Below are 27,053 nucleotides of genomic sequence, written 5' to 3' on the forward strand. Positions count from 1 at the left end.
TGAAGAGTGTTCCCTCCCCGACTGCACTGGAGAAGGCAAGACTGTTGCTTGTGAGGCAGGTTCGTGCAAATGCAACACAGCAGCTGGTGGCCAGCTCCCTCCAACTCCATCATTTGTTCCCACGCAGATTACGCAGAAAGGGGGGGCTGTGGCGACTTTTATCATCATCCACGGCGGACCGATTACCTCTCCCATCACCCTCACCTCGGCACCCGAGCCGACGACAGACGTTACTAGAGACGCATTCCACAGCTTTTTAGCTTCTATCTCCTCCCAGGTGGAAACTGGCATTCTTCCACTCGCGACTGCTTGGGCCAATACTCCCGGCCCAGCAAAGGCCACTGCAGCCGTCCAAGCTATCGAGGCCCTGCTTCCCGTCATTGGTGAGGTCGCCAATGGACTACCTGACGGCCGAAAGATCTTTCAATGCCCGGCGGTTGTTGCCCCAGCAAAAAGGCAAAGCACTCAAGAGGTCACCAGGCTGCTGCAAAAGATCAACTGCGAGCTTCTGAAGATCCTTGGAGGTCTAGAGAAAGGGCAGAGCTCAGTCGATCCCGCCGTCGTTGGGCCCGCACAGGAGGGCGTTCGGGCTGGTGGTGATGCGATTAAATCTGACTGGGGTGCTCTTGGTCGCATCATTGGAAGCACGACTCCTTCCCCGCGAATATGCGCTGCAGTTGAAGAGTGCCGGCCCTCCGAATGCACAGGAGCTGGAAAGAGAGTCGCTTGTCAAGAGGGCAAGTGTGTCTGCAACGAGGGCAGGACTGGTACCCCGCCACCAGCCACCTGCTCTACTGATGCGGAGTGTGCTTCAACGGGTGACTGCGAGGGAGCCAGAAAGCAAAAGGTCTGCCTGGAAGGCAAGTGTCTCTGCAAGACGCCGGCCTCCCCTCTCATTTGCTCTGCGAGTGAGGATTGTGCATCTCTGCCCGACTGCGAAGGCGCAGGAAAAAAGAAGACCTGTCAGGATGCTGGTTGTGTCTGCAAAACCGAGGGGGAGGCCGTCGTGATCACAACATTTACGGCCCTTCCCTCCGGAGCGTCCATCGAGACTATCACGGCTCAGGTTACTGAGAACATGGTCACCACAACGACGTCCTTTGGCAGCGATGATCCTACAATCGTCCCCATCATTGTGCCCATCGGCAAACCGCCTGTCATCTGCTGGGGCTGTGTAACCTTTCCCGCAAACGTCCAGTTCAAGCTTCCCGAGTTTTGTGTTCAGATCTTGGGCTTCAGGGTCGGCAACTGTCCTGATGACAACAGCGAGAACAAGAATGGGAAAGAAAAAGAAAACGAGAATGAAGAAAGGACAAAAACAACAACTACCACAACAAGCTGCTCCACAACGGTCACAGCCACCTATGCCAGTGTCTTCTGCACGGTAACTCTTGATCTAGACCAGCCTGAGAGACGCAGGCGGGACGAGGGCTGCTCAACTCTCGAGTACGAAACCAAGACCGCCTGCGAAACGATCACGGGGGCCACGACAACAACAGCAACTACCGTGAAGCCAGAGCCAACTATTTTCTCTCCAGGAACATGCGGCGAGGGTGCATGTCCGATTGGGAAGAAGGTGCTTGCGAAGAGGGCGCCACCCGGGCCAAAGAGTCAACCCAACGCACATTCTTGGTTTGGACCAGAACATTATACCAACAAGTTTGAATTTATGAGAGGAGGTAAGTCTTGCACGCTGTCTTTCTGCTGTTCTTTTCCCGATCGTCTACGGTTGTCTTGATACAGACAGTCTACTGACCCTTCTCAGAAACCTACAAGGCATATCAAGATCCCTCTTCTAGCGTGAATCTTCAAATGGAAGGAACCGAGGAATTTTCCACTGGAAAGTGGGCGGCATTTGGCGATGACCTAACGACTGTGGCCGTCGCAGGACTCTGGGGCTGTACATCAGTCATTGCCGTTTCCAAAAGGGGCGTATGGGTTTCCCATTTCTGGGAGCGTCGGCCTGATCTAGTGCTGGCCACGCTTGGAGATCTTACAGGCGGCGTGCCTGACTTCATCGACGAAGGGCTTGGCATGTTCCGTGGCAAGGCCGGCCCTAACGGGAACATGTTTGATGATGATGCTGAGCCACAGGTCTTCATTGTTACCCGAAAAGAGCGGCCCACCGACATGTTTCTTCAAGGTGCACCAGGCGATGTCGCGCTCTTGGCACTCATCAGGGCCGAGCTCGATGTGTGGTGGCGGAGAGGATCGAATCACGGACCGCAGCGGGAGATGACCTACGACCCAATCATCCCAGAAGGGCATGCGCCAAATGATCCCCGATACCCAGGAGACCCGGAGTTCTTCTTGTTCCGGGGAAAGGCTATGATCCAGTATCAACCAGCTATCGCCTGCGGCGGGGGCGGCTCGATGAAAATCGCAAGAGAAGCTGGGTATCGAGTTTGGGTGGAGGCAGAGAAACTCAGAGATGGCGAGAAGAACTGGAAGCCTTCCGGCAACGAGCAGATCAGGACCCTCTCGAAGCGGCAAGAGAGCTGCCCAGTCAACGGCAACCCGGGCGGTGACAATCCTGGCGGTCTGGATGGCGAAGATGACGACAATACCCCACCACCCAAGAAGGCTTGCTCCTCCAACGCAGACTGCTCCGGCCCTTGGTGTACAGGTGGCGGTATGACAAGCTTCTGTGATGCAGGCGTGTGCGGTTGCCAAACATCAAAGACGCCTCCTCCTCCTCCAAGAAAGCAGTGTTCTTCTAGCTCAGGCTGCTCCGGCCCCGAGTGTACGGGGGGCAGGTCCCAGTACTTATGCGAGGAGGGATTCTGCGTCTGCAAGGCGCCCCAGGATCCCAGCATCTGCACAACCGCGAAGACGTGCGGCTACCTCGATTGCAACTCGAGACAGGATAAGGCCTGCGCCGACGGAAGGTGCAAGTGCGTGGAGAAGACTTGCTCAAACGTTGATGCCTGCGGGTTCCTCAGATGCTCTGGTTCCCAGGAGAAGGCTTGCACCGGCGGCAGATGCAGCTGCAAAGATAGACAGGCACCGGCGTTCGTATCCGGCCTCTGCAACACTCACATCAGGATATACGGCAGCGAAAAGCGCTTTTCTGCCAGTATAATCGTATACGACGGCTCGGGGGCTGAGCTTTACCGGAATCCTAATATCAACACGGAGTACTCGGTTAGCAAATTGCCAAGTATGTTGCTCAGAGAGACACTAATGAAGTTGTGTTATACAGTGGGGCGAAACCATCATGCTGAACACCGGCAAGCTTCCCTACGCGCTCAAATACGAGTTCCTCGACAAGTGGCTCGGTAGCACCAAGAAGCGCGACCATCCGCCGAGCTTGATCGGACCTAATCCCCTCAGGTATCAGACCTACAGCGTCAGAATCACGGCGGGTAACACGATTTGGAGCACCATGGACGAGGACAAGGCCAGGAAGATGGTGCCGAGGTGTGAGGTTGGCAACTGGGACACTCATGGCACTTGGGACCCAAGCGAGATCGTCGCCGATTTCATTGACGCTATTCTGGGCCAGGGAGGAAAGGTACCAGTAAGTCTCATTCGTGCTTCCGATTCCCATTCGTTGAGTACTGACTTGTGCGCGCGTAAAGACAAGGGACATGGATTGTCGATGGCGGTGTTGATTATCAGGTCCAGGTTGGTAGTTGGGTTGTGACTGGCGTTGTGTGTCGTTGGTGTTGAGGCGTCGTGCCGTGTCTGCAAATTGGGCCCTCTTGATTGGCAGAACCGTCGACAGCCGCCAAGACGGACACCACAGGTGTTCCCAATTGTCTGGCCGGTTGGCCCAATGGCAAGGCGTCTGACTACGATATACCGTGGAATCAGGAGATTGTGGGTTCGACCCCCATGCTGGTCAAAATCTTTTGCCGTTTGGCATGACAGCAAAGCAGTCAGTCAACCTTTTGTCAATTGCACCTCCAGGCTGGCCGCCTGTTTTGCATGCCAGTTTCCTTTCTCTTTTCTTACTGAGTAGTCGTTGACGAATCCCCAACACAGGCAGTTTTGTCACATCGGTTGTGCCTATGTCGGTTTCCAGTCATGTATTGTTAGCTCCGGGACACGAAAAGGTGAGCCAGCAACCGTTGTCAGCCCCAGTCTTGATCATGCCCGGAACTTTCTTTTTTCTCTTCCTCCTCTTCCACCCTCTTGTTGGAGGCCGTCTGGGTAAGTCGGAACACCCAATCTCTAGAGTGTAGAAAGAGAGGGGGTGCCGAGACCTGCAAATACACGCGCCAAACAGGGGATTGGGGCATCTGCCACTGCATTACATACAGCCCGTAAAAAGAACGTGCTGAAATGCTGTGCCGCAATGACGTCGCTTGGCAGAACACCACCCAAGGTCTTGGTCTTGGGAGAAGCGAAACGACGCACGGGCGGGAGCGGTACTACGAGAGGAGTAGTGTGAGACGATGAGAGCAGTGATGGGAAAGATTCTGACCAAGGGTTTTTGCTGTGCCTCAGTCGATTGGGATGTGGAAACGCGCCAAATGGGCACTGCACTACAGACTCAGCCCTGATCATCGTTGGTGAGAGGAGGAGTGCGACTTCGTCCGCCTGCCATCACTCTCGCGCGGCCATCACCCGCCGCCGCGCCATTCCGCCCCGCCCACATCCCAATCCTCCTCCCCATACCAGTGAGTGCTAGCGGAGCCAACCAGTGGCAGGTGTACCAATGGAGGTACGTATCGGCAGTCCAGTGAATCCTTCCTCTCATGGCGCTGCAGGCGGCAGCATCCTAGCGAGGAAGCCTCCCGCGCGGACGCCGCTGACAGGGCGAGTGGACAGTGCTCCGTGATGGAGGTTTTGCATGCGAAAGCCGCCCAGCGGGATGTTGCAGGGGTCGGGTGCCACGTCGCGTGCCGACTTTCCCAGCCCACCACCAAATTGCGCCGGAATACTCGACTTGGCGGGCAAACAGCGCCCCTCTTTTGGCATGTTTTTACCCCTTCCCTGTGTGCCTTCGGGTCCTGTTTTTCCTCCTAACTCCGAATCACTTCTGGAGTCAGCCTCCTTTCTCACTGTCCTCTGGGGGTGTTATTGCGTGCGGGTGGGTTGGATTCCGTTTCTTGGCAAGAAAGAGTGAGCACAGCATCCTCTCAGTCCAGTCTCACCGAATCCGTCCCCATCCCGATCCGTTCTCCCCGCCGCCCCCGGGAGGTCTTGGTATTTTCGTTCTGCTTTCCGTCTACCTCGTCAGCCTGTCTTTATCTCTTTCCGTTGAGGCACGTCGTTCGTGTTTCTTCCTTTCCCCCTCTTCCCTTTTCTGTCTCTTCCTTCTGTGAATACGAACGTACGTCCCAACTCTGGAGATAGACAAAAGGCGTTCGTACCCCCTGCAATCCTCCAATGGCCTCGGACCCATCCCTTCACGACGACATCCACCCCCTTTAACAGATTGCGATAAGGGAAAAAGAGTGTCCCCCCCCCCCCTTCTCATACAATCAGCCCATATACACTTTTCGCAACCCAGGGAAACCTCTTTTCCCTCTCAAAGTTGCCGACCAGACCACACGCCAACCGACGCCTCCATCTCGCCCCGTCCCGTCCCGTCCCGCCTTAACTTTCGAGCTAGACAACCGGAAGATACCCGCGCGAAACCCTCCCCATCTCCGAAACGAAAGGTTACCGATCAACCTTGAGCTCACTGCTATCGGGACGTCTCTTATCTCTGACGAAGCTCGATCACGAAAGTGGCCCGACGAGGCCCACCTCCAAGTCTTCGACAGCCGACTCGGTAGCTGCATTAGCAACGAAGCTTCGCTTTCGAGTCGACGACCATCCACTCGAACGATCCTCCCTGGCCATTGCATCGAGGAGAGGAGGACGAACAAACAAGCTGGCGCCCTCAAGGGACAACCGCACGCCAACTACACACACACAACACCTACACCCACACATACACATACACGAACCAGCCGTCACAATGGCATTCCCAGCGCCGGCCCGCCCGCGCCGCGCCGTCGTCTGCTTCGCCTCTCTCTTCATCCTTACCACGATCTTCCTCGCCGCCACCCGCATGGCCTCCTCCCTCGAGTTCGCCCTTCGCCGCCGTCCCACGACCCAGGAGGCCCCGAAGCGCTCCCCTGCCGACGCACCCATGTCCTACGGCTCCGCCGCCAGGCCGGCTTTCACCGACCTATCGGTCCAGATCGCCACCTTGCCCGAGCAACACCTGCCCTCGCGCGCGAACCCGGGCCACCGCCTCGTCATCGTCGGCGACGTCCACGGCATGCGCGCCTCGCTCGACAAGTTGCTCGAGGAGCTGCGCTTCGACACCTCGCGCGGCGACCACCTCGTGCTCGCCGGCGACATGATCAACAAGGGCCCCGACTCGAGGGGCGTCATCGACCTCGCCATGCGTCTCGGCGCCTCCGCCGTCCGGGGAAACCACGAGGACCGCGTGCTGCTGGCCCACCGCAGCATGCAGACGACGCACGTCGCCGATGAGGACGCCCACGGGAATCCCGTCACCAAGAGGGAGGAGGGAGCCGAGGCAGAGGAGCACAAGACGGAAGAACCCAAGACGGAAGAGCCCAAGACGGAAGAACCCAAGACGGAAGACCCGAAGCCAGAAGATCACAAGACAGAGGATCCCGAGAAGGAAGACCCGAAGAAAGAAGACCCGACACCCGAACCTGAGTCTGCCGACGACAAAGCCGCCGCCACCGCCCCCGAGGCCCCCGAGGAGCCCGAAGAGCCCGAGCAGGACGACCTCGAGCCCACCATCTTCCCCCACGGCGACTCCCGCGAGCGCGCCACCGCCCGCGCCCTCTCGCGCAAGCACCGCGACTGGCTCTCCACCCTCCCCGTGATCCTGGACGTCGGCTCCGTCGAGGGCCTCGGCAACCTCGTCGTCGTCCACGCCGGCCTCGTCCCCGGCCTCCCCTTGCGCCAGCAGGACCCGTGGGCCGTCATGAACATGCGCGGCCTCGTCTACCCGCGCGAGGAGCTCCGCCGCCAAGAGGCCCGCCGCGTTCTCGAGGACTACCGCAAGATCCACACCGCCGCCCCCGACGTCACCGAGACCATGGTCGAGCGCGAGCACGAGCGCCGCCGCAAGCCCGGCGACCGCGGCCTCGCCATCCCCACCGACCGCCACGACGGCGCGAGCTCCTGGCCCCGCGCCTGGAACGCCCTCCAGCGGGGCCTGCCCGAGGCCGAGCCCCGCACCGCCGTCGCCTACGGCCACGACTCCAAGAGGGGCCTCAGCATCGACAAGTACACCTTCGGCCTCGACTCGGGCTGCGTCAACGGCGGCGAGCTCAGCGCGCTCGTCATCGAGGCCACGGCCGAGGGCGTCACGCACGCCGTCAAGAGCGTCAAGTGCGACAAGGACGGGGCCAAGGGGAGGAAGAAGCACAAGAAGAGCGAGAAGAAGAAGAAGGAGACGACGGCGGACGAGGAGGCTCAGTCATAGCGAGCACGCTGCCGCCTATTCAAAATTGTAGAAGCACCTGAAGCGGAAAGAAAGAAGAGCATATTGAAAAAGTCCAAGGGTAACATGGAGAAATAGCTACTCGTGTTCGGCTTTTCGGAAGAATCAAAACATGGCGAGCGGAAGCCGGCAAAGGTTACAGGATGGGCCGACGAAGTGCCCGTCGTCTCTGTGATGCGGAGATACACACACACACACACACACACACACACACACACACATACTTCAACCTCCCGCCAACAGTCGTGCGACGATTTGGTCACATCATTGTACCAACAAACCCCAGTCAACACGAACCGGAAGGAGAGAACCTGTACTTATCAACACAGCAAAGTATAATAATGTCCTTGACGTTTGTTAATTGAATACGTATAATTAGAAAGATGTCAATGCTTTTGGGAGACTAATTGCATGGATTGTTGCTACCAAAGTAGTCTATCTTTGGTACTTTTTTGCCTCCCTCCAAAAAAAAAGGAGTTCTCATCACACGCCGCCTCGTTTCACTTATGAAAGTGCTGTATGTATATAATGGCTGTTAAAGGTTTTTTTTGTTGTTCCATCTCATTAAGTCATTCTCACATCATGATATATCCTCCACACAAGCGCATCAGGCACTTATTCCCTATTCCCATTGCGAGCAGCGATTTATGCCTGGACCTTGGCCTTGATAATGTCCTTGAGGGTAACGGCATCGGCGGCGAACTTGGAGATACCCTCGCGAAGCTTCTCGACGGCCATCTGCTCCTCGTTGAAGTCGAAGCGGAAGAGGGGCTCATCGTTGATGTACGACTTCTTCTCGAGGTTGAGGCTGGCGGCGGCGGCAGCGTCAAGCTTCTTGGGGACGGGAGCGTCGGAGTTGAGGAGCTCCTCAAGCAAGTTGGGCTGAGAAATGTTAGTGTCGTACCCTGAATAGAGGCGGACGTGCAAAATGGGGGAAACATACGGAGATGGTGAGGTAGTCGCAGCCGGCAAGCTCAGTGATCTCGCCAATGTTGCGGAAAGAGGCACCCATGACGATGGTGTTGTAGCCGAACTTCTTGTAGTAGTTGAAGATGGTACCGACGGACTTGACACCGGGGTCCTCCTCCTTGGTGTACTCCTTCTTGTGGGCGGCCTTGTACCAGTCGAGGATGCGGCCGACGAAGGGGGAGATAAGGTAGGCACCGGCCTCGGCGGCGGCGATGGCCTGGGTGATGGAGAACATGAGGGTCAGGTTGGTGTTGATGCCGTGGTCGCGCTGGAGGATCTCAGCGGCCTTGATACCCTCCCAGGTGGAGGCGATCTTGATCAGGACACGGTCCTTGGAGATACCCTGCTCCTTGTAAAGCTGGAGGGTTTGTCAGTATCTCAGCGAGCAAGTAAAGCTTTAGGTGGGACGGACGTACCTCAATGATGTGCAGGGCCTTGTCGACGGAGGCCTTGGTGTCGAAGGAGAAGCGGGCGTCAACCTCGGTGGAAACCTTGCCGGGGACGACCTTGAGAATCTCCTTGCCGAACTCGACGAGGAGAGAGTCGAGGGCAGCGTCGACCTGGTCATCGACGGAGCCGCCCTTCTTCTTGGCGTAGGCGACGGCCTCGTCAATCAGCTTGGCGTACTCGGGCTTCTTGGAGGCGGCGAGGATGAGGGAGGGGTTGGTGGTAGCATCCTGGGGCTTGTACTTGGCGATGGCTGCAAGGTTGCAAGGTTAGCTTTTATTCTCCGGTGCTCTGTTGCAACACGATGTGATTGAATCAATTGTTGAACAGCCTATGATAGATTGATCTGTGGTGGCGATGGCGAAACAACTCCATCAAGTGACGACAGACAGCAATGGGGTGAGAGATTTTGGGAAGGGTAAGAGAGGCGGGGTGGACTAACAGGCGAAGTCACCGGAGTCGCTGACAACGACGGTGCCGGTGGCCTTGAGCTGGTCGAGGGAGGTAGACATTGTGGATGATGATGGATGAATTGTGGCGGTTGTTGTGTGGTATCAAGAAGAGCTTGAAGGAGAGAGAGATGGAAGATGTGGAAGATGGGAAGAAGAAAAAAGAGGACGTGAGGTTGTAGAAGTAGTTTGGATCTTTGTTGAGGAAGAAGCGCGCGCTGGCTGCACCCGGCCTGGGACGAGGGGTAACATTTGTCCCTCACCTCACTGACACTTTTTAGACCCACACTGGGGGGCGGTTGCTGCTGCCCGTGTAGGAGTAGGTAGTACATGAGTAAAATAAGGAGCCGCCGCCATGGGAGAAATAACGACGGTATCTACAAGGTTGTGATGGTTACTTGCGAAATAGCCGTCCAGGATTCTGGGACCACGGTCGAAGCCTGCCCTCAAGGGCCATGGCCGCCTCCCATTCGACTTGCCAGAATCTAACAATTTCCCCCTAGAGCGCTGATCACTTGTCGTCTTCCTGAAGAGCCTCCTTGTTTTGGCAGGTTGTTGGTTCATCTCGTGATGCTGCTCTTTGCATTCATGTGAATGTCAGACCATCCATCCAGCCTTCCAGTGTATTCAGCGTTCAGCGTTCAGCGTTCAGCGTTCAGCGTTCAGCGTTCAGCAGCAGCAGCAACGAGACCTGACGACATCCACCGTCACGCCGTTGCCCACCGTTTGGCGGGGTATTATTACGTCGACGGTCGCGAGTACCGTGAGTAACCTACCTAGGTAACAAACTTGGGTCCTGTAGGCTGTACCTAAGGCGGGGATCCGTAATGGGAGCGAGGTAAGGACTCCCCTCCCCACCGTCAACCTCTCGCCCCTCCAACGACCCAGAATCAGCGTCATACCCCCAGTATTCCGTGGACACCCGTGGGACACGCCGACCTACCGCCTTGCTGATGGTAGCCTGTTTGAGAAAGGAGGGCAACATAGACAGAAAAAAAATGTCGCTGACAAGCACGGTATTGTTGCAACACTTGGCCTCAAGAAGTTTGATACAGAGATCCGCCCGTGTGTCGCAGGACCCTGTCTCGGTCCCAAGGCTGGGTTTCCATCCCTCCCTCAACCCCCCTGAAAAATCGCTCTGTTGCGGGTGCCTTTCTGCCGCCTGCGAGGCTGCTCACGGGCCAACATCGACGTAACACCCCCATAAAAAAGAACAACAGAACGGAGCCCCTGGGACCGTCGCGAATCGCGGTTTGACTTTTGCTTGGATTCTCGAAATCGCTTGAATCGCTCGGATGACGGGGTAAGGAGGGAAAAGGGAATAACCAAGGCAAATGCGGCTCGAGCCTCGAAGCGTAAAAGAAGCGAGAAATATCGCTGGCCCGTGAGCTGAGAAAGGCCCGACTCAAGCAGCATCGATCTCTGTCCCCCTGGCGGCTTCGGCGATAGGCGATGTCGACACGGTCGTGCTTAGTCACTCCCAGGTCATTGCCGTCGCCGCCGACGACGCCGTCACCATCGCCGTAGGTACCCGTCCGTCCGCCCGACCGTCCGTCCCGGGCACGCACAACGGTGCTGCAGTGTTTGTAGTGTCGTCCGTTAACACTTCGCAGCTCGGAAATATGAGCCATGTTTTTCGGTCCAAATCACTCTACTCGTCACTACCCTCCTCGAGACGAGGCCATGCCGCCCGATTAGTCTCACACCTCCAGCTTGTTCACCTACCTCTTGAATGCTCAGTCATCCAGAATCGACTAAGACGAGAATGTAGCACTGCAGAATTCGTGACTCAGCTCATCCTCTCCCCCCATTGCCCCCAATTAGCCCAAGGAGAAAGACATCATCCATCGTGCTTCTCGTCCTTCACCACGTGCTCGCCGCCGCTCGTCATTGGCTCGAAAACCTCTCTCTTTCTCTTACTCATTCTCTCCCTGGCATTTATCCGTCCGTTCCGCCCGCCGCTTCAATCACCCCTCGGTTGGCATGCGACCTTACAGTCATCCATTGGGCGAGACTTCCTATGCCTCTGCGAATGAGATAAAAGGGGAGCGAGCCCGTTATCGTGAGGACAAAATTCCCCGCCGTTCCGCGCCAATGCCCGGCGAGCTTTCGCAACCCTTCTGGCCCAAATCCGCCAAGTCAAGACCCCGAAGTCGCAGGCTCGACCTACACCTAAACCTACACCCCACTCGAATCAGGAAACTCCGTTCTCTCCCCCGGTTGGTTTCTCTTGCTTCTCTGACCTTCCATCACCTCCCACGCCATCGCTTCTTTCCCTCGCCAGAGCCGGCACCAACCCCAGCGCTTCCGGGTTCCGGAGACGCGATACCACATCCCTTCCGCCATCGCCCGCGTCCTTTTTCCTTCTCCTTTTTGCGACTTGGGACACATTAAACCGACTGACCGACCATCTCATTTTTTCCTACTAATCCATGATATCAAGTCCCCCCCAATTACGTAAACCCCCGACGGCCAATCGGGAACCTCAAAGCTCTCGTCCCCGTCGGAAATCCATCTCGCGGCAACACCTCCGAGGAAACCCGCTAGACACTCATTTCCATCGAACGCAATTGTAACTGCGACTGTGACTACAATTAAAAATGGTAGAGGCCTCGTGGTGCCTATCAATTCATACAAGGCTACTGTGAATTATGTAGTGACTTTTCCTGATCCGCCTTCAAAAGACATTTCCCCTTCTTCATTCACGCTCCTTTCTTTGCCCCTCTCAATCCTCGGTGATGTCGCCGTACTCCCACATGCCGAGTCTCTCCTCCTTGGCCTTGGCCTCGACCTCCTTCAGGTGCTTCAGGTAAGCAGCGTGCTGGCTGCTGCGTTCCCAGGCCTTGAGCTTCTTAGGAACCATGGCCTGGCCATTGGCAACAATCTCTTTGTTGATCGAGTCGTTCGGGCCCGGCTTCTTGTCGCTCGCGTTGTAGTCGAACAGCGTAATGTAGCTGACACCCTCCTTGTTATCGACATGGTCGAAGCTGGCCACCAGCTCCTTGCCCTCCGTCAGCTCGGCGATGAAGCCAATCGACTCCGAGAAGTATTCCGGCGCCGTGGGCAGCTGCAGGAACGACAACGAGGCATCGATGGCCTGCGCCTTCAGCTTCTGTGTTGTGAACTGAGGCTGGTCCAGGGGCCTCAGCTTGGACCAGGGCTGCTTCTCCGAGTTGCCGTAGTCGATGTAGACGACCTCGGCTACCTTGGCCGCGCGGTCGTTGGAGCGGATGCGACCTCTGTACCACTGCCCGTCGGCCGAGAATTGCGCGGCGACGTAGTCACCGGCCTTGGGCGCGTCACCAACAGGTTTGCTGTTCTTTGAGTCCAGGTGGAACTTCTTGAAATCGTTCATGAGCGTTGTCAACGCAGCAGTGCCCTTGCCGATTTCCTGGATCTTGATCTTGCCGTTGCCATCGATGTTGGTGATGACGACGTCCCGGTAGTCCTTGGGCTTGTTCTCGTAAGCCTCTGGTGTGTCGTTGGTCGCACTCTCAACGGGCGCAGACTCATCGTCCTCCTCTTGTGACGGGTCCCAGCTGTGCCACAGACCCTTGCGGCCCTCCTTGGCCTTCCTCTCGGCGGCAAACAGCTCAGTAGCGTTGCCGGACTTCTCGGCCGAGTATGCATGGACCGAGGCAAGACCCTCCTCGACAAGCAGCTTGGCGAAGTTCTCACGGTTGATGTACAAGTCACCGATGAATCCACCAACCTTGTCAATGTCGTAAATGTCAACCTCGACATCGCGTTGGTTGCAGCGGCGGTTGGCGAGATCGATGGCCTCCTGGCCAAACTCCTCACCCTTCTCGCCGCGGGGACCGGGGGCACGAGGAGCGCGAATACCGCCCAAAACCAGGGTGAGCTTGACGCCCTCGCGAGGAATCAAAAGCGTGAAACGCGATCCGGACTTGACAAAGTCGACAACAGCGGGCACCTTCTTTTGTCTTGACAGGGTGCCAAGCTGGATCTTGGCCTTTTGTTGAGACTCGGAAACGTCGACGAACTGCTTGATCTTGGGGGCCTTGCCAGACCAGATACCCTTCTTGTCCTCCTTGGCCTTCTCCTGGGCAGCGAGCAGCTCATCGTAGTTGGGCGAGCGATCAGTGTCGTCCTTGCGGTGACGGATCACGGAAGCGTAGCCTTCCTCGACCAGAAGCAGACCAATGTTCTTGCCCTTCTCAGTCACCGTAGCGACCTCACGAGCTTCAAAATTGTCGGCAGCGGGCTTGGAGCCGTCGATGCTGATGCGGACGTGTTTTCCAATGATCTTCTTACGCAGGAACTCCTTCGCCTCGTCCTTGTAAGGGGCTTCGGACGGCTCGTTGGTGCGGGGACCACGGACACTGCTGAAGTTGATTCTCTTCTCGTTGGTACCGGCCTTGTTGCGGACGATGATGGTGTCCGCGCCAATGACCTTGGCAACAACCATGTCGGAAGCTGAGGCATCGGCCTTGGCAACGTGGTGCTGGTGCAGGCGCAGCTTCTTGCTCTGGGCCGTCTTCTCAGCAGCACGAAGGCTAGCCATCTTCTCGCCGAGCATGGTGGAGTGGAAGTCGTTGCATCTCGCCAGACCCTCGGACAGGAGGAACTCGGCGATGTTCTTGTTGCCATTGGGGTGGATGATGGCCGCGACCAGCTGCCCCTGAGCGCTGGCGCCAACGATGTCAACCTTTATGCGGCGCTGCAACAGTCTCTCCTCGACGAATGACTTGGCCTCGTTTCCGAACTCTTCGGCAGGCTGGGTCTGACCGGTGGACTGTATCGTTCGCTCGGTGGTCGGGGTGCGAATTCCGGCAAGAAGCGTCATGACCTGCACGTGCTTCTTATCCGAAAGCAGAAGTCGCACGAGCAGGCGATCGCCACTGAGGACCCGCTCAACAATTCCATCCACGGTCTTGCCCTTCCACTCGTTCATGAACTGGGGGCCGCCGAGGTCATTCTGGACCTCAATGTGGCCGCCCTTGTCGGACCACAGACCCTTGCCGGCGTTCTTGGCCTCGGTCTCCAAGTTGCGCAGGTTGTCAAGACGCTGCAGAATGGTCTCGTCGTCCTCCTTTCGGCCGGCATCTTCCCTGACCTTGAGCCATCCGGCCTTGACAGCTTCGTCGGGTAGAGAGGGGCCGTCCTTGGAGAGCAGAGCAGTGCCGAACTCACGGCCGGAAGGTACGGTGTAAGCTACTGTGCATTGAATTTGCTTGCCAACAACGAGTTCTCTGAGATATTCTCTCGACTGGAAAGCAAAGGGCTCGTCGCCCTCCTTGTTCAGCCGGGGGGCGCCAACATATGCGAGGGAGAAGGTCTTTTCGGCTTTCGGGTTGTTGGGAGCGGTCAAGATGAGGGTGTCGCCGCTCAGCACGCTCTTGACCTTGGCGAAGAAGGGCTTCGACATGTTGGAGGATCAATGAGCGACTGGGTGTCTGGTATGAGGTAAACTGTATTAATTAGCGCGGCGTCCACGTCAACTTGTTTGTAGTGCCCGTTGGGTGACAGGTGTCTAGTCTGCAGCAACAGCCTCCAAACGCTTGGAAGCAAAATGTTCAAACGATTTCGACTTGAAATACCACATCTAGCTGCTGAGTAAATAGTGACCCGTGCTGTCAATACAGCAGCAAAGACAAAGGCATCATGATTCGATGAGCTTGTCTGCAAGCAGCATGGATAGGTGCAGCTTCCCAAGCCGCGGGTAGCATCAGCTAGCACCTGGGGCATATAGATAGAAAGCCGATCGACCCCTTGACAACAACTGTAATCAAAGAAAACAATTGACTTACAATACGATGGGGGGGAGATGTGTGGGAGAGTGGGAGAGGGAGAATGTGGTGATAAGAATCGGGTGGGAAGGGAGAGTTAGGAGGAAGGAGTAACAGCAAGAAGGGCGATTGTACGACGAACGTTCGACACTCGTACCGTACCGCCCTTTTTGACAGCTTGCCTCAATTTCGCCCGTTCTCGAGCGAGCAAGTGTGGGGAAAGGAGGTTCAGGGACCACACGGAGGCTGCAGACAGGGGTAGCAGCTCGCTGCTGGCCAGTTGCAGGCGGCGGGCGGGTAAGCGAGAGCGGGGTTGCAGCTACCTTATGTAAGGCGTTGCACCTTTGGACTTGGTTGCTATAGGACACTTGGAGGACAACAATGCATTATGACGGCCGAGGCAATGTTCAATGGAGGGATATCGATAGACCAGCTCACTGTTTCTTCGGCGCGCAGAATTTCAACTCGACCGTTTGGGGTGTACCTGGCTCATCCGCTCCCAGTTGTATATAACACAGCATGAAAGCATCATCTCTAGCTGGGAATTGCTGGCAAGCAAATGCTCTGTTGATGCCAACTGAGGTGGTGTTCACGTCATCTCCTCCCCCACCACCATCGCCAGCAACCTTCGCTCTGAAGACAAAAGGCTTGATATCACAGAATTCATAGGAGGAATTACGGTTATTTTTTTATTCGTTATGCTGAACCTGGGACGGGTATTTAGACCAAGTTTGCTATCAGGTCCTCAGACAACGATGCAGCGTAGTTGCTACGTCGTGACAGCTCCCGGAATGTCCAACTCGACAACACAGCCTCAGGGAACAGCGAAGTCGACATCCAAAACTTAGTTGGAGATGCCAATGACACCTGCAATTACACGTTAGCATTCTTGCCTTTTTTGGTATCGCAAAGCTTGGGTACTCACCGCAGGCGGGGCGGGGACCGGCGTTGCCAGTCTTCTTGGACTCCTCGTTCTGGCCCTTGCCGAGGTCATCGGTGCCGCCGTGGACGACGACGGTGCGGCCGATGACGCTCTCGGGACCGATCAGCTTGACGTGCTTGTCGGTAACGGTGCCCTTGGAGTTGCCCTGGGCATCGGTCTCGATGTTGCCGAGGTCACCAACGTGGCGGTCCTCGTCCTCGGGAGCGCCATGGCCCTTGTTGTGGGGGTTGACTGCAGCGAGCCTTGGTCAGCAAAGCTGCTCTCTACTCTCCTACCCCGCGACAAGGTTTGGAAAGGTCTCTAGGGGAGAACTCACAGTGAGGACCGGCAGAGGTGCAGCCGTTGGTGTTGTCACCAAAGGTGTGGATGTGCATGCCACGCTTGGCGTTGGCGTCGTTACCAGTGATGTCCCAGGTGATCTTGGTGGGAGCGGACTCGGACTCCTGCTCGAAGACGACGGAGCCGGTGACCTTAGAGTCACCACGGACGACAGCGACTGGCACACAGAGTTAGTAACTGTTTACCACTTCGTTCCTCGCCAGGTCCCTTTCATCCTCCAAGCCCCGTCCCCCCTCATCGAATGGCAGTACACATCTTCCCCCGGTTTCCCCACGACGGGAACGACGGGAACCATCTGGAGCTGAGCCAAACGGATCGAGGGCAGCGACGCAAGGGACATGGAGAATGGAGTCGACCGAGCTTGAAGATTGGCCAGCGGGAGGCTGTTCCTAGCCGTGGGCACGTCGCAGAGCCATCAGGGTGTTTTCTCTCTCCCGCCTCGAACGAAAACCCGCTCAATCCAGCGCAAATTGGATGGTTGGACTGCGTCACCCCTCCATCCCCAGCGCTGCGGCTCTGCACTAGGGGCGACGGAGCTGGGATCCCGGTATATAAAGGAGTCGTACTTACCAGCCTTGACCATTTTGAATGAGTTTTGTTTTGTTTTTTGGTTGGTTTGGTTTGTTGGAGCGCGAAGTTGATGTTCAATCGACAGTTGTTGGGGAGAGAAGAACGGCGAAGGTTCAAGGTGCAAAGAGGGGAAGAAGGAGAAAGCACGTTATGGAGTCTTTAGGGACCCGGGAGGGACCAGTCCAGGAGCAGGAGGGAGAAGAGAGAGGACACACTGAACACCACACACACACACAAAGGCACAAGCTTGCACAAAGCCAGTGGCGGAAGAATGGGCACAATTCGGAATTCCGAGTCCCAGAAGCTCGCCTCGCCTCGCTCTCCTACTCGCCCAGCGGCTTTTCCTCGCTCACTGGTCTGTCCCAAGTCCGCAGCTCCCCCTCCTCTTTCTCCGTGCCGGCTCAGGTACTGACTGCAGTGACTGGACAGCAGCACGCCAGCTCGCGCATGGATGGTGGGGGAAAAGCTTCTGCCCCGCTCGAGCATCATCTCATCGCCGTCATCTTGAAGGGAGTGGGCTCGGGTTGAGCTTCGCGCGAAGCCGGTTGGCTGGTTGTCCTCATGGCACTCGAAATGCTTACAAATGGCCGACGCAACGCGACATCAGCGGCGTGGGCCTGTAGCAGTACTACTTGAAGTCCGCGTTAGAAGGGCAGGGCGCTCAGGATGCAATCAACCTTCATGGCACATTGGCACCGGCAGAGCCGATGGTCGGCCAAGACGACCCCACCCCTCCCTCCCTCCCTCCCCTCTCTCACGATGGCTCCCGCCGGTTGTGGCTTGGACCGACCGGTTTGTTCGCTTCGCGGGCGCTGCTGTCCTTGCCGCAGAGTCGGCCGAGTCGACTGCGACTGCGGCACATGATCCAAAACTGCCGGGAGTGGCATGGACAAGCAGAGATAAACAGGGTACAGCAGGCCTCCCCATTTCTCTGGCCCGTCTTTGCGGGATGAAATGCACGAGGGCATTCACTGCTAGCTAATGATACGGCGAGCAACCTAGCGACCCGGGTTGGATCGGCGAGAGTTGCCCACCATCGAGAGCTTCAGCCATATCTAGCAATACATGGTAGTACTAGCCACTAGAAGCCACTACACATCGTACACATTATCAGCGCTAGCGAGAAGCTCTGGCCATCTGAAGAAGTGGCGGGGCTGCCTCAATATCCCATTCTGTCCAGAAGATGTTGGTATAGATAAGATGCATCGTCATTGAAACTATGGATAGGCGTGACCGAATCATCACGAACAATCGTTGAAATGTCCGTTAGAGAACAACTGGCCCACTGAATACAGCGTCTTCCCGTACTGTAGTTACTCAGATATCCGGAGGGAGCTGGTTGATGATGCAAAGGCTCACGGACCATGACAACGATGGTTGTCAGCAAGTACCATACTATGTACTTTCTGCAAATTAGTGTAAGCTGGCTGGTTCGTCTCTCGAACAAGAACCTCCAGGGGCAACAACGGGCGAGCAGCTGGGTCAGACTCAAGGTACAAAGAGTCCCGACGGCTCCGACAGGCCTCCTGAACGAGGACGACACGGCCGACCAGTCACGTCTGGAATTTGGCCGCCCCGGAATGCTGACAAGGACGGAAACCAATTCCACGGCGTGGTGCCCTCAGCCTCGGGCCCCCAGATGCAGTCAGCCCTACAGAAGGAGCCGATGGCCTTAAATACAGCGGCATCGAGGTCCGACGTTGCAGGTTTTCTCATTGCAGCTCGCGGTACCATTGCCTGTGAGAAGAAGACGGGATTGACCAGAAAACAATGGGATAACTTTCCAAATGAGCAATGGGCGCAGACGCTGGTGTCCCAATTGCAATAGGTAAGACAGCGACAAAAACAGCCGAGTCTCCGCAACCCGCGGGTCGAGATCGATACCGGCGGGACACGTGGTAATGAAAAAACGATGGCAATCTCCCTGCTCCATGCTTGCAGAAGTTCCAAGACAAACCTCGGTTTCGGGGGGGTCGCCGGGGTATTGACCGATGATAGTATGCCAGGAGTCGCGGCCTGTCGCGACGTAGTATGTATCCGAACTGCTGTTCTCTCGTCGAAACACGAGACTCTAGAATGGGTAAAGGACACAAAATACGCGACACAGGGCGATGCGGATGAACCGGGCATTGCGCGCTTATTGCTTTTTTGTCTTCAAACCGACGGATGATGAAGCTGGCCCCCCTGAGTGATGTGACAGGAATCTCATTGCAGTGCAGCAGCAGCTCCTCGGGCCGCGAGGTGGGAGGATATACGAGGATGGGGTTCGCTAGCACGTCGCACGCACTCCACCTAGCAGGGACCCCGAATTGCTGGGATTTCCGTGCGTCCAGGGTCGTTCCAACCGCTGGCGTCGTGACAAGTGCACGAATACAGCAGCGCAAGCTTACGGATACAGTTACAGTTGGTCGGACGGAATACGAGGCCCAAAGAGAACCACCGAGCAATGGACTTGGAGAAAGAAAACAGATTGCAATCTTTATGGGGTTCCGTGATTGGATTGCAGATCTCGGCTAGGTGTCGGCTACACTCACAGTATCCGTACAGATAGGTAGGTTGAGTAAAATCAAACGTTTCTGAGCCTGTCCGGGGTTGACTTTGCTTGCTGCAGCGTGTTCATACTGGAACCGGAATGAACCACTCTCGGGTACCTGTATCTGTCCGATGCTTGCTGTAAGGTTTGCATTTGATACTAGACATCAGACGACCCAATACCCAAGTCACGGGTGCCTAAGTACCCAGATTATGTTGTCGGTTGGAGTATGTAGTATGTAGTATGTACGGATACGCTACTGTATTTACGATGTACCCGTGGTGTGCAGCATGTACCCAGGCAGGCATCTATGGGATTGTGCCTGGGCTGGTTTTAAATTCTCGCCTTTATTTCACTTCTCCGTCCCTCATTCCCTTCTTAGGTTACCTGAATGAAGCCTGTGGGACAACTGCCCGAGCACGTTGCTCCTTCCCTCCTCGGAATATTGTCGAGGACGATGAACAGGGCCAGCCCCCCCAAGGCAGTACGTACTCGCACCTTAATTGCACGTATCAATCAAAAGTCAGCCGCCCAGCAAGCCTGCCCAGAGGCCCCAGACAAAAGTGACACATGTACTTTTCCACACATCACCTGCGCTGTTGGTACATGGTCTCAGGGCAAAATGCAGGCGCTCATCTCGTCTTCCCCATTTCTCCCCATCCCAGTCCATTCTGGTCCGGCCAAGCCAAGACTTGTTCGGCCCAGATTCAATCTCTTCTTCCCGCCTGGGACTGGTGACCAGTCCAGCGACCTCCGCAACGAAAGACGAGAAACGAGACGAGAGACGGGCGATACTACGGGGGTACCCGGCCTAACTGCTAACTGCTCGCTGGACCAGTTTCCTTTGCTGTTCAACCCCCTGTTGGTGCCTCATATTTCGCTCACAGCGCCATCCACCACCAACTGCCACACCCACAGCTTCGCGGTACCTGACCTACCTGGCTTTTACCGACGGAAGAAGAGAAGAAGAAGAAAGGAAAAAGAGGAGGGTGAGGTGTGGTATCTCTCCTCCTTTCCCTCTCCCTCACTCTATCTTTTCTTACATCACGTCTCAATCGACACGAGACCGTTTCTCGCGTCCATCGTCTGGCCTGCGAAACGATTGCCTCCTCTCGTTCGCCCACTCCCCACCTCCCTCCAACTTTCCGACGGGATCAGCCATTGGGGCAGTGTGACAGCGCAATCACATATTACGGACGCGACCATTGTGTGTGACTCGAGTTTCCTGGCCTGCGAGAGGGAACAAGGCACTCTACTTACTCGGCGTCAGAGACACAAACCAAGCAAAGGCCCCCAAACTGGCTTTCTGTCTGGCACCATCCTTGAAGAGACAAAAACCTCGGACCTCGTTCCCCTACATACACTACTACTTCTATTTTTGCGTGTACTCGCAAGTCGCCCAAGTCTGCCCTGCGCGGCACCGAACAGCCCCAAGCCAACCCCGACTCTGACATTGCGACTCTGTGACGACTCTCCAGCCCCGGTCTTGTGGCTTGGTTTTCGCTCTCCCCGACTTGCCCACAGTGCCATTGCTGCCTCTCACTCTCACTTTTTTGTCACTCGCTTCAAAGCAGAGGGCACTGCGGATATCGACAGCACCCACGGTTCTACACGGGCCTGCCTTCCAAGGTCGCACCACCCTCTTCTCGTCTGACAACTGTCCTGGGTGATCAGCTCCCTGTTTGCCGCGCGACACCGGTTGCCTAGTGTGTCAGTCCTAGGGCCCATTGATCTGCCCAACAGCCTTCTCCAACTCGTCCTGGCCGCACATCACTGCTCAGAGGACTGACTGCCCAAAGACGTCAGTCCTATTACGCCCGCCTGCGCCGCACCCCAGCACAACACACGGCACACAACCACCACCACTACCTACGAGGCGCACCCCGCGACACCCCGGACGGACGACCGGCTAACGTCAACTTCAACTTCACATCGAGGCGCCATCCCCAACCCTACGACGTCCCCCTGTCTGGCGCACTACCCCCAACAACCCGTCGACCACGAACCGCACGGCCCGGCGAGCACTGCTTCGATCAAGCTCGCAACGAACACATGCGATCGACCACCGCCGGCATTCCGCTTAGGTCGACATAGTAGCCTTTCCGAGAGGCCGACCTGACGGACTCGTCTCGGCGTCGCTGTCATCGCTGCCATCATCAGCCATCATCAACATGTCTTTCCGAGGCGACGGCCAGCGCCGCTACGGCCATACCCCTCCCGTTCAATACCCCACACCCGAACAGTCGCAAGACCAGTCTGCTTACCTCGGCCGACGCCCGAGTTTCAACAACGGCGACGACGCTGCCATGTTCGACCAGACCCGCGCGCAATCCCGGGGTCACCAGCCGTCGGGCTCGAGAGGCGAGGACGAGCTCTTCTTGACGAGCCCGACTAGCTCGAGCCATTCCGGCGGCCGCCACAGCTATGGCTCAACCAACAATGCGCTCTCTGGTTACCAGCATCAGTACCAGGCTTCATCGCCCCCGACGTCTTCTCATTCCAGCTACAATCCCCAAGCCTTTGCTCGGACGCCGTCGACGGCCTCGACGTCTCTGCCATACCACCCAGCTCCCCCGAGCCGGTATGGGTCCGCCGCTTCGCCAACCTCATACACGGCTCCTCCCCCCTCCAACTACACCCCGGCGGCATACAACCCGGCGGCCTACGCGAGCACGGCAGCCCCTCAGCGGCAGCCGACGTATTCCGGCTACAATAACTACAGTCAAGGCTACGGTTCCCCGACTGCCGTCCATTCCTCCTCGGGGTTTGGGCAGTCGCCCGCTTCTTCGTACCAGTCCACGTTCCAATCCGTACAGGCGCCTTCATCAGCATCGGCCTACGAATCATCCTACTCGCAATCCTACAGTAACAGTTACAACTCGTACCCAACGAACGGCACCGGTCCCGCAGCACCGTATCCGTCGGACGACTTTCAGACACCGTATCCGATCCAGTCGTCGATGCCCGTCGGACCAGGCTACACAGATCCATCGGCCTTTTACAGTAGACCACCGCGATCCGACTCAGCGGCGTCTCCGGTCTCTTCACCGCAGATTCAACAGCAACACTCGCCAGGCCTGCAACGCCATCCCACAAACGCCCCTTTGCCCAGCCGGCCGATGAACGAACACACCTGGGACCCGAGCGCCATCACTCCCACAGACGAGGACCAAGCTCAGCTACAAGACAACATTATACAAGACATCGAGGCTGAGTTGGGTGGCCGGCACCGTCCTCTTCCGATTAACGGCGGACAGTTCTCCGACGACGAGCTGCAAGGCCTACGGAGATACAACTCGGACTTGGCCAACACGAACATGTCGCATTCATCGGCTGCGTCCAACGTCAACAGGGCTCCGATTCCCACCTTCGATTACGATGATGACGATGACGACCCGGAAGGAACTGCAGGAGTTCTGGCTATGCAACAGGCGGAACTAGACGACAGGAGATTCAGCAGCTTGCCACCCTTTATCCCGCACGATCTCCCAGCCCCCTCGAACCGCCTTCCGCCGCCGCCTGAGGAGCAGAGCGACGACACCGACTACGGCGGCATGGATCTGGGTGCACTTGCTGGCGGTTATGCCGGGAGCCTGGCCTACGGCAACGAGGTGCCAACCCAGGATGGATCCCGGCCACTACCGAACCCCAACGACTACGCCGGAGCATCCCCGTTCACGGATGCGGGGGTCGACTACGGTGGTACTGGTGGCTTGCAGGCTCCATCCGCTCACCGACTGAGCTTTGATGAGGGCGATGAGCCGGCGTCTCTCCACTCGAAACAGAGTGGCAGCGATTCACCCTATAAGGAAGACTACCCGGATATATTCTACCACCCTGGATTGTCAAACAGGCCGCTTCCAGCCCTCCCAGGCGGCCCGGAAAGCGATTCAAGCTCTTTGCTTTCTGTCCACCCCACAACCCGCAGTCATCATGCCCACTCACTCAGCACTGACTCACGAACCCTTCACGACGGCGGCTCTGACTACTACGGCGGCTCGACGGGCCTCAACTCACCCTTTCCGGAGCGTTCTATATCCCTATCGAGCCACAGCCACACCCCGCAGGTGCAGGCACCGGTCCGGTCACGAACAGATGCGGCGGAAGAGCGGAGGAAGATGGCCAGATACCAGACCCAGCAACAGCAGCTCGCGGCGCAAAATGGACTGCCATACGACGGCTACGAGTCTGGGACGCCATCTTCGATGACGTATGATATGATCACGCTACCCAGCGGCCGGAAGAGGAAGTTTGTTCCGTCAAAACTCACGTCTGGTGACCTCAGAAGGTGCTCTGAGCCGTGGGCTTTGAGTGGAATCGCGTCTTGGATTCGCGAGATGGCCGATGGAGAGCCAGATTTGAAACAAAAGACTGTTGAGGAGGCACTCCTCAAGCTGTTCACAGCCAAGGTCCCCACCATTAACGTTGCTGACGCTGAGCTTCTCAGTGGCCTCGTGTCGCAGCTCATGTTGGACGCCGGAGTTCTCGTTCCCGAGGAAGAATGGGTCAAGTTCGGCAATGGCACTGTGTCTGGGGTCTTGCCGCAACTGACGGGCTCTGGCTGCTATGCACCAAAGCTCCACGAGGACGACTCTCAGTCGGGGCGCTGCTACTCGCACCAGTGCATGAGGACGCTGAAGAAGGCCAACCTGGACGAGATGCTTCTCGAAGAAGCCAAGCCGGCCGACTGGAACGTGCACTACAAGATTCAAGAAGCCGAACTTGCCGAAAAGCCGAAGAAGGAAATAGAGCGTCAGCACGTGTTGCATGAAATCGTGAACAGTGAGGAATACTTCATCAGCCAGCTCGAGGTTCTACGGGTATTGTATCGAGACCATTTGCGGAACAGCCAGCCTCCCATCATCCCACCCAACAAGATTGATAAGTTCCTTCAGATTGTGTTTGGCAAGGCCGATGCTGTTCAGCTCGTCAACAAGGACAACCTTTTGGCGCAGTTGAAGTACCGTCAACAGGAACAAGGACCGTGGATCACGGGGTTCTCCGACCTCTTCCGCGAGTGGATTCGAAAGGCCAAGGATGTGTACATCGACTATGCATCCCAGTTCCCCTACGCCGAGTACATGGTGCGCAAGGAGTCTGATCGCAACCTCCTCTTCCGCACCTTTCTCGAGCAAGTCATGAGGCACAAGCGCTCCGAGCGCCTGGGATGGCAGCATTTCCTCAAGACACCCATCACGCGGTTACAGCGATACTCGCTCCTGCTTGAGACCGTCGAGAAGAAGACGCTGCGGGACGACGAAGAGAAGGCCAATTTGGCAAGAGCAATCGCAGAGATTCGCAACGTCACAATGGAGTGCGACACCAAGGTCGCCGAGATGCAGAAGAAGGTGGAGATGATGGAGCTCAACAACATGCTCGTCCTTAGGCCAGGGTTTCACTCGGTCCTCAACCTTGACCATCTTGGCCGGGAGCTCATTAAACAGGGTGATTTGCAGAGAATGGGTTCCAAGGGTGTCAGATGGGTGGACACGCATGCGTTGCTGTTTGACCACTACTTCATCCTCGCAAAGGTGGTGACTCCCAAAGACGTCCGAGGAGAGAAGAAGTTTGACGTGTCGAAAGAAGTAAGCCGCTATGAAATCCCCGAGGCCGATCGTTGTGCTAACTGGCAATTCCTAGCCCATCCCCATGCCTTTGCTCTTCCTTGACACCATGAACGATGACCCAATCTCGAAGCAGAAGGGCATAACTGCTCCGTTAGCTCGGACGGGAGGCGGTTCAGATACTAGGCTGAACAAGGTCGCCACCAACGGTACTGATCGCCCCGGCTTGGAGCATGTTGCGACCAGCTCGTCGATAGCCTCATCTACGACGGCCAGGCTCACGCCGACCATGTCCAACGATCCCGAGGGTAAGATCCTCTATCCTTTCAAGATCAAGCATCTGGGCCACGAGACGTACATCCTTTACGCCACATCAGCCCAGAGCCGGGCGGAATGGGTGGAGAAGATCATCGAAGCCAAGACGAGGCATGCGAAGGCGCTGCACTCGCAAAATGCCGAGCCCTTCCGCCTTCGTGTGCTTGCAGACAGCGCGTTCGTTTATGATGCGGCGGCAGCTATTGGCAGACAACCAGGCGTTCCCATCCGGGGCACCCCTCTTGACCGAGCAGTCCGTGAGATCGAGGAGGTTTACGGGCCTGGTAGAGGGCCCGCTCCGGTTTGCAGGGCACAGGTCAACTGCGCTTGCGGCTTCAATGCATTCGGAAAGTCCATCATCGCCATTGGAACGGACTACGGCGTGTTCATCTCGGATGCCACGAATCCTCGCGGTTGGATGAAGGTAAGCTGCAAAAGCGTCGTGTTGCGACGATATTCGGCAGGAAGATGATTGCTAACATCATACAGAGCGTGCAAACAACGAGAGTGACGCAAATCGCCGTCCTCGAAGAGTTTTCTGTGTGTCTCGTTATTGCAGACCGATCCCTCGTCGCTTATCCGCTGGATGTGGTGGCACCAGTGTCGAACTTCCCCGCGCCAGCCCACGACAACCCGCGACGGGCGCCACAGAGGCTGGCCAAGGACGTGGCTTTCTTTGCCACGGCGCGCATGAAGGAGCGTATGCTGGTCTTTTTCAAGCGGAAAGAAGGCATGCACAACACGTTCAAGGTCCTCGAACCCGTCTTCCAGAAGGCAACCGAGAAGAGGCCTAGGATCTTTGGCGGCCGCAAGGGCCCGGGGGGCAGCACCGATTCGTTCCGCGACTACGACGAGTTCTACCTCCCGACAGAATGCTACTCGCTCAATCTCTTCCAGAGCTACATTGCGGTTTCTACCGCAAAGGGATTCGAACTGCTGACCCTCGACAAGAAGCAGACGATGTCGATCCCTGACCTGAAGCAGCCGGCCATCGCCAACATCGCAGGTCGAATTCGGGATCAGAGACCGCTGGGCATGTTCAAGCTGAACGACCAGGAGTTCTTGCTAGCATACGAAGACTGCGCTGTGTACGTCGATAAACACGGCGACGTGAGCCGCACCCTCATTATGGAATACTCGGGCAAGCAAAAGAAGGCGACGAGCGCCACCATGTACGGCCAGTATCTCCTCCTCTTCAACGGAGACTATGTCGAGGTGCGAAACGCCGAGAACGGGCGCCTCCGACAGATTATCGCCGGCCGGGACGTGAAATGCCTCGACTTTGGCGTCAGAGGCCCCACGGGCGGCAACTCGTCAAACACGCAGAGCTGGCTGAGCGGACAGACCCCCGCGGGAGAAGACTCCAAGGGGACGGTCAAGATCTCGATGAGCCATCCCGAGCAGCACGGCGTGCAGGTTGTGTTGGAGATGCTCCTCAACGATGGGCATATGGAGAAATAGGGCTAGGCAAAGGGGCGGTGACGACTGATGAGAGGGACGCTGTGTGTGTGTGCCCCACGATTGGACAGATGAGGGTTTCCAGCCCATTTCTTTCCCATTCTCCCACCTCCGGGTGGACAATTCCCCAACTGACGAAAGCAAGAGGTCGTGAATACGTGAGAAGAAAGCTGCGCGGACCGCAAGGGCGTTTTGGGTCGAACGTGGGTCATGACCGGAAGGTTATCTTTATTTACGCGGGTTGGAAAGGAGGAGGGAGGGGAACCAACCGACCGGCAGGCGGCGGGACA

General features: G+C 56.8%; 7 protein-coding genes across 7 annotated transcripts; 4 read left to right on the forward strand and 3 right to left on the reverse strand.

The window, feature by feature from the left end:
- Window positions 1-1,078: 1,078 nt before the first annotated feature.
- CH63R_07182 (Immunoglobulin a1 protease) lies at window positions 1,079-3,614 on the forward strand (the record flags this gene model as incomplete). Its single annotated transcript, XM_018302157.1, has 4 exons — window positions 1,079-1,679; window positions 1,766-3,144; window positions 3,203-3,520; window positions 3,582-3,614. 4 exons carry the CDS (start codon window positions 1,079-1,081, stop codon window positions 3,612-3,614), a joined length of 2,331 nt encoding a protein of 776 aa, XP_018156935.1.
- Window positions 3,615-5,914: 2,300 nt separating this feature from the next.
- Window positions 5,915-7,408, forward strand: CH63R_07183 (Calcineurin-like phosphoesterase; the record flags this gene model as incomplete). Its single annotated transcript, XM_018302158.1, has 1 exon — window positions 5,915-7,408. One exon carries the CDS (start codon window positions 5,915-5,917, stop codon window positions 7,406-7,408), a length of 1,494 nt encoding a protein of 497 aa, XP_018156936.1.
- A 663-nt stretch (window positions 7,409-8,071) lies between these two features.
- Window positions 8,072-9,354, reverse strand: CH63R_07184 (Transaldolase; the record flags this gene model as incomplete). The annotated part of the gene is made up of 4 exons (XM_018302159.1): window positions 8,072-8,308; window positions 8,370-8,753; window positions 8,812-9,095; window positions 9,285-9,354. 4 exons carry the CDS (start codon window positions 9,352-9,354, stop codon window positions 8,072-8,074), a joined length of 975 nt encoding a protein of 324 aa, XP_018156937.1.
- Window positions 9,355-12,016: 2,662 nt separating this feature from the next.
- Window positions 12,017-14,680, reverse strand: CH63R_07185 (Tudor domain-containing protein; the record flags this gene model as incomplete). Its single annotated transcript, XM_018302160.1, has 1 exon — window positions 12,017-14,680. One exon carries the CDS (start codon window positions 14,678-14,680, stop codon window positions 12,017-12,019), a length of 2,664 nt encoding a protein of 887 aa, XP_018156938.1.
- Window positions 14,681-15,885: 1,205 nt separating this feature from the next.
- Window positions 15,886-16,906, reverse strand: CH63R_07186 (Superoxide dismutase [Cu-Zn]; the record flags this gene model as incomplete). Its single annotated transcript, XM_018302161.1, has 4 exons — window positions 15,886-15,908; window positions 15,967-16,215; window positions 16,301-16,480; window positions 16,894-16,906. 4 exons carry the CDS (start codon window positions 16,904-16,906, stop codon window positions 15,886-15,888), a joined length of 465 nt encoding a protein of 154 aa, XP_018156939.1.
- Window positions 16,907-17,652: 746 nt separating this feature from the next.
- CH63R_07187 (uncharacterized protein) lies at window positions 17,653-18,721 on the forward strand (the record flags this gene model as incomplete). The annotated part of the gene is made up of 2 exons (XM_018302162.1): window positions 17,653-17,685; window positions 18,311-18,721. The coding sequence occupies 2 exons, from the start codon at window positions 17,653-17,655 to the stop codon at window positions 18,719-18,721; spliced, it is 444 nt and encodes a 147-aa protein (XP_018156940.1).
- Window positions 18,722-21,597: 2,876 nt separating this feature from the next.
- On the forward strand, window positions 21,598-26,766 carry CH63R_07188 (CNH domain-containing protein; the record flags this gene model as incomplete). Its single annotated transcript, XM_018302163.1, has 3 exons — window positions 21,598-25,011; window positions 25,067-25,729; window positions 25,795-26,766. The coding sequence occupies 3 exons, from the start codon at window positions 21,598-21,600 to the stop codon at window positions 26,764-26,766; spliced, it is 5,049 nt and encodes a 1,682-aa protein (XP_018156941.1).
- Window positions 26,767-27,053: the final 287 nt, after the last annotated feature.

The sequence above is a fragment of the Colletotrichum higginsianum genome, chromosome 5, assembly GCF_001672515.1.
Source record: "Colletotrichum higginsianum IMI 349063 chromosome 5, whole genome shotgun sequence".
Taxonomy (NCBI): domain Eukaryota; kingdom Fungi; phylum Ascomycota; class Sordariomycetes; order Glomerellales; family Glomerellaceae; genus Colletotrichum; species Colletotrichum higginsianum.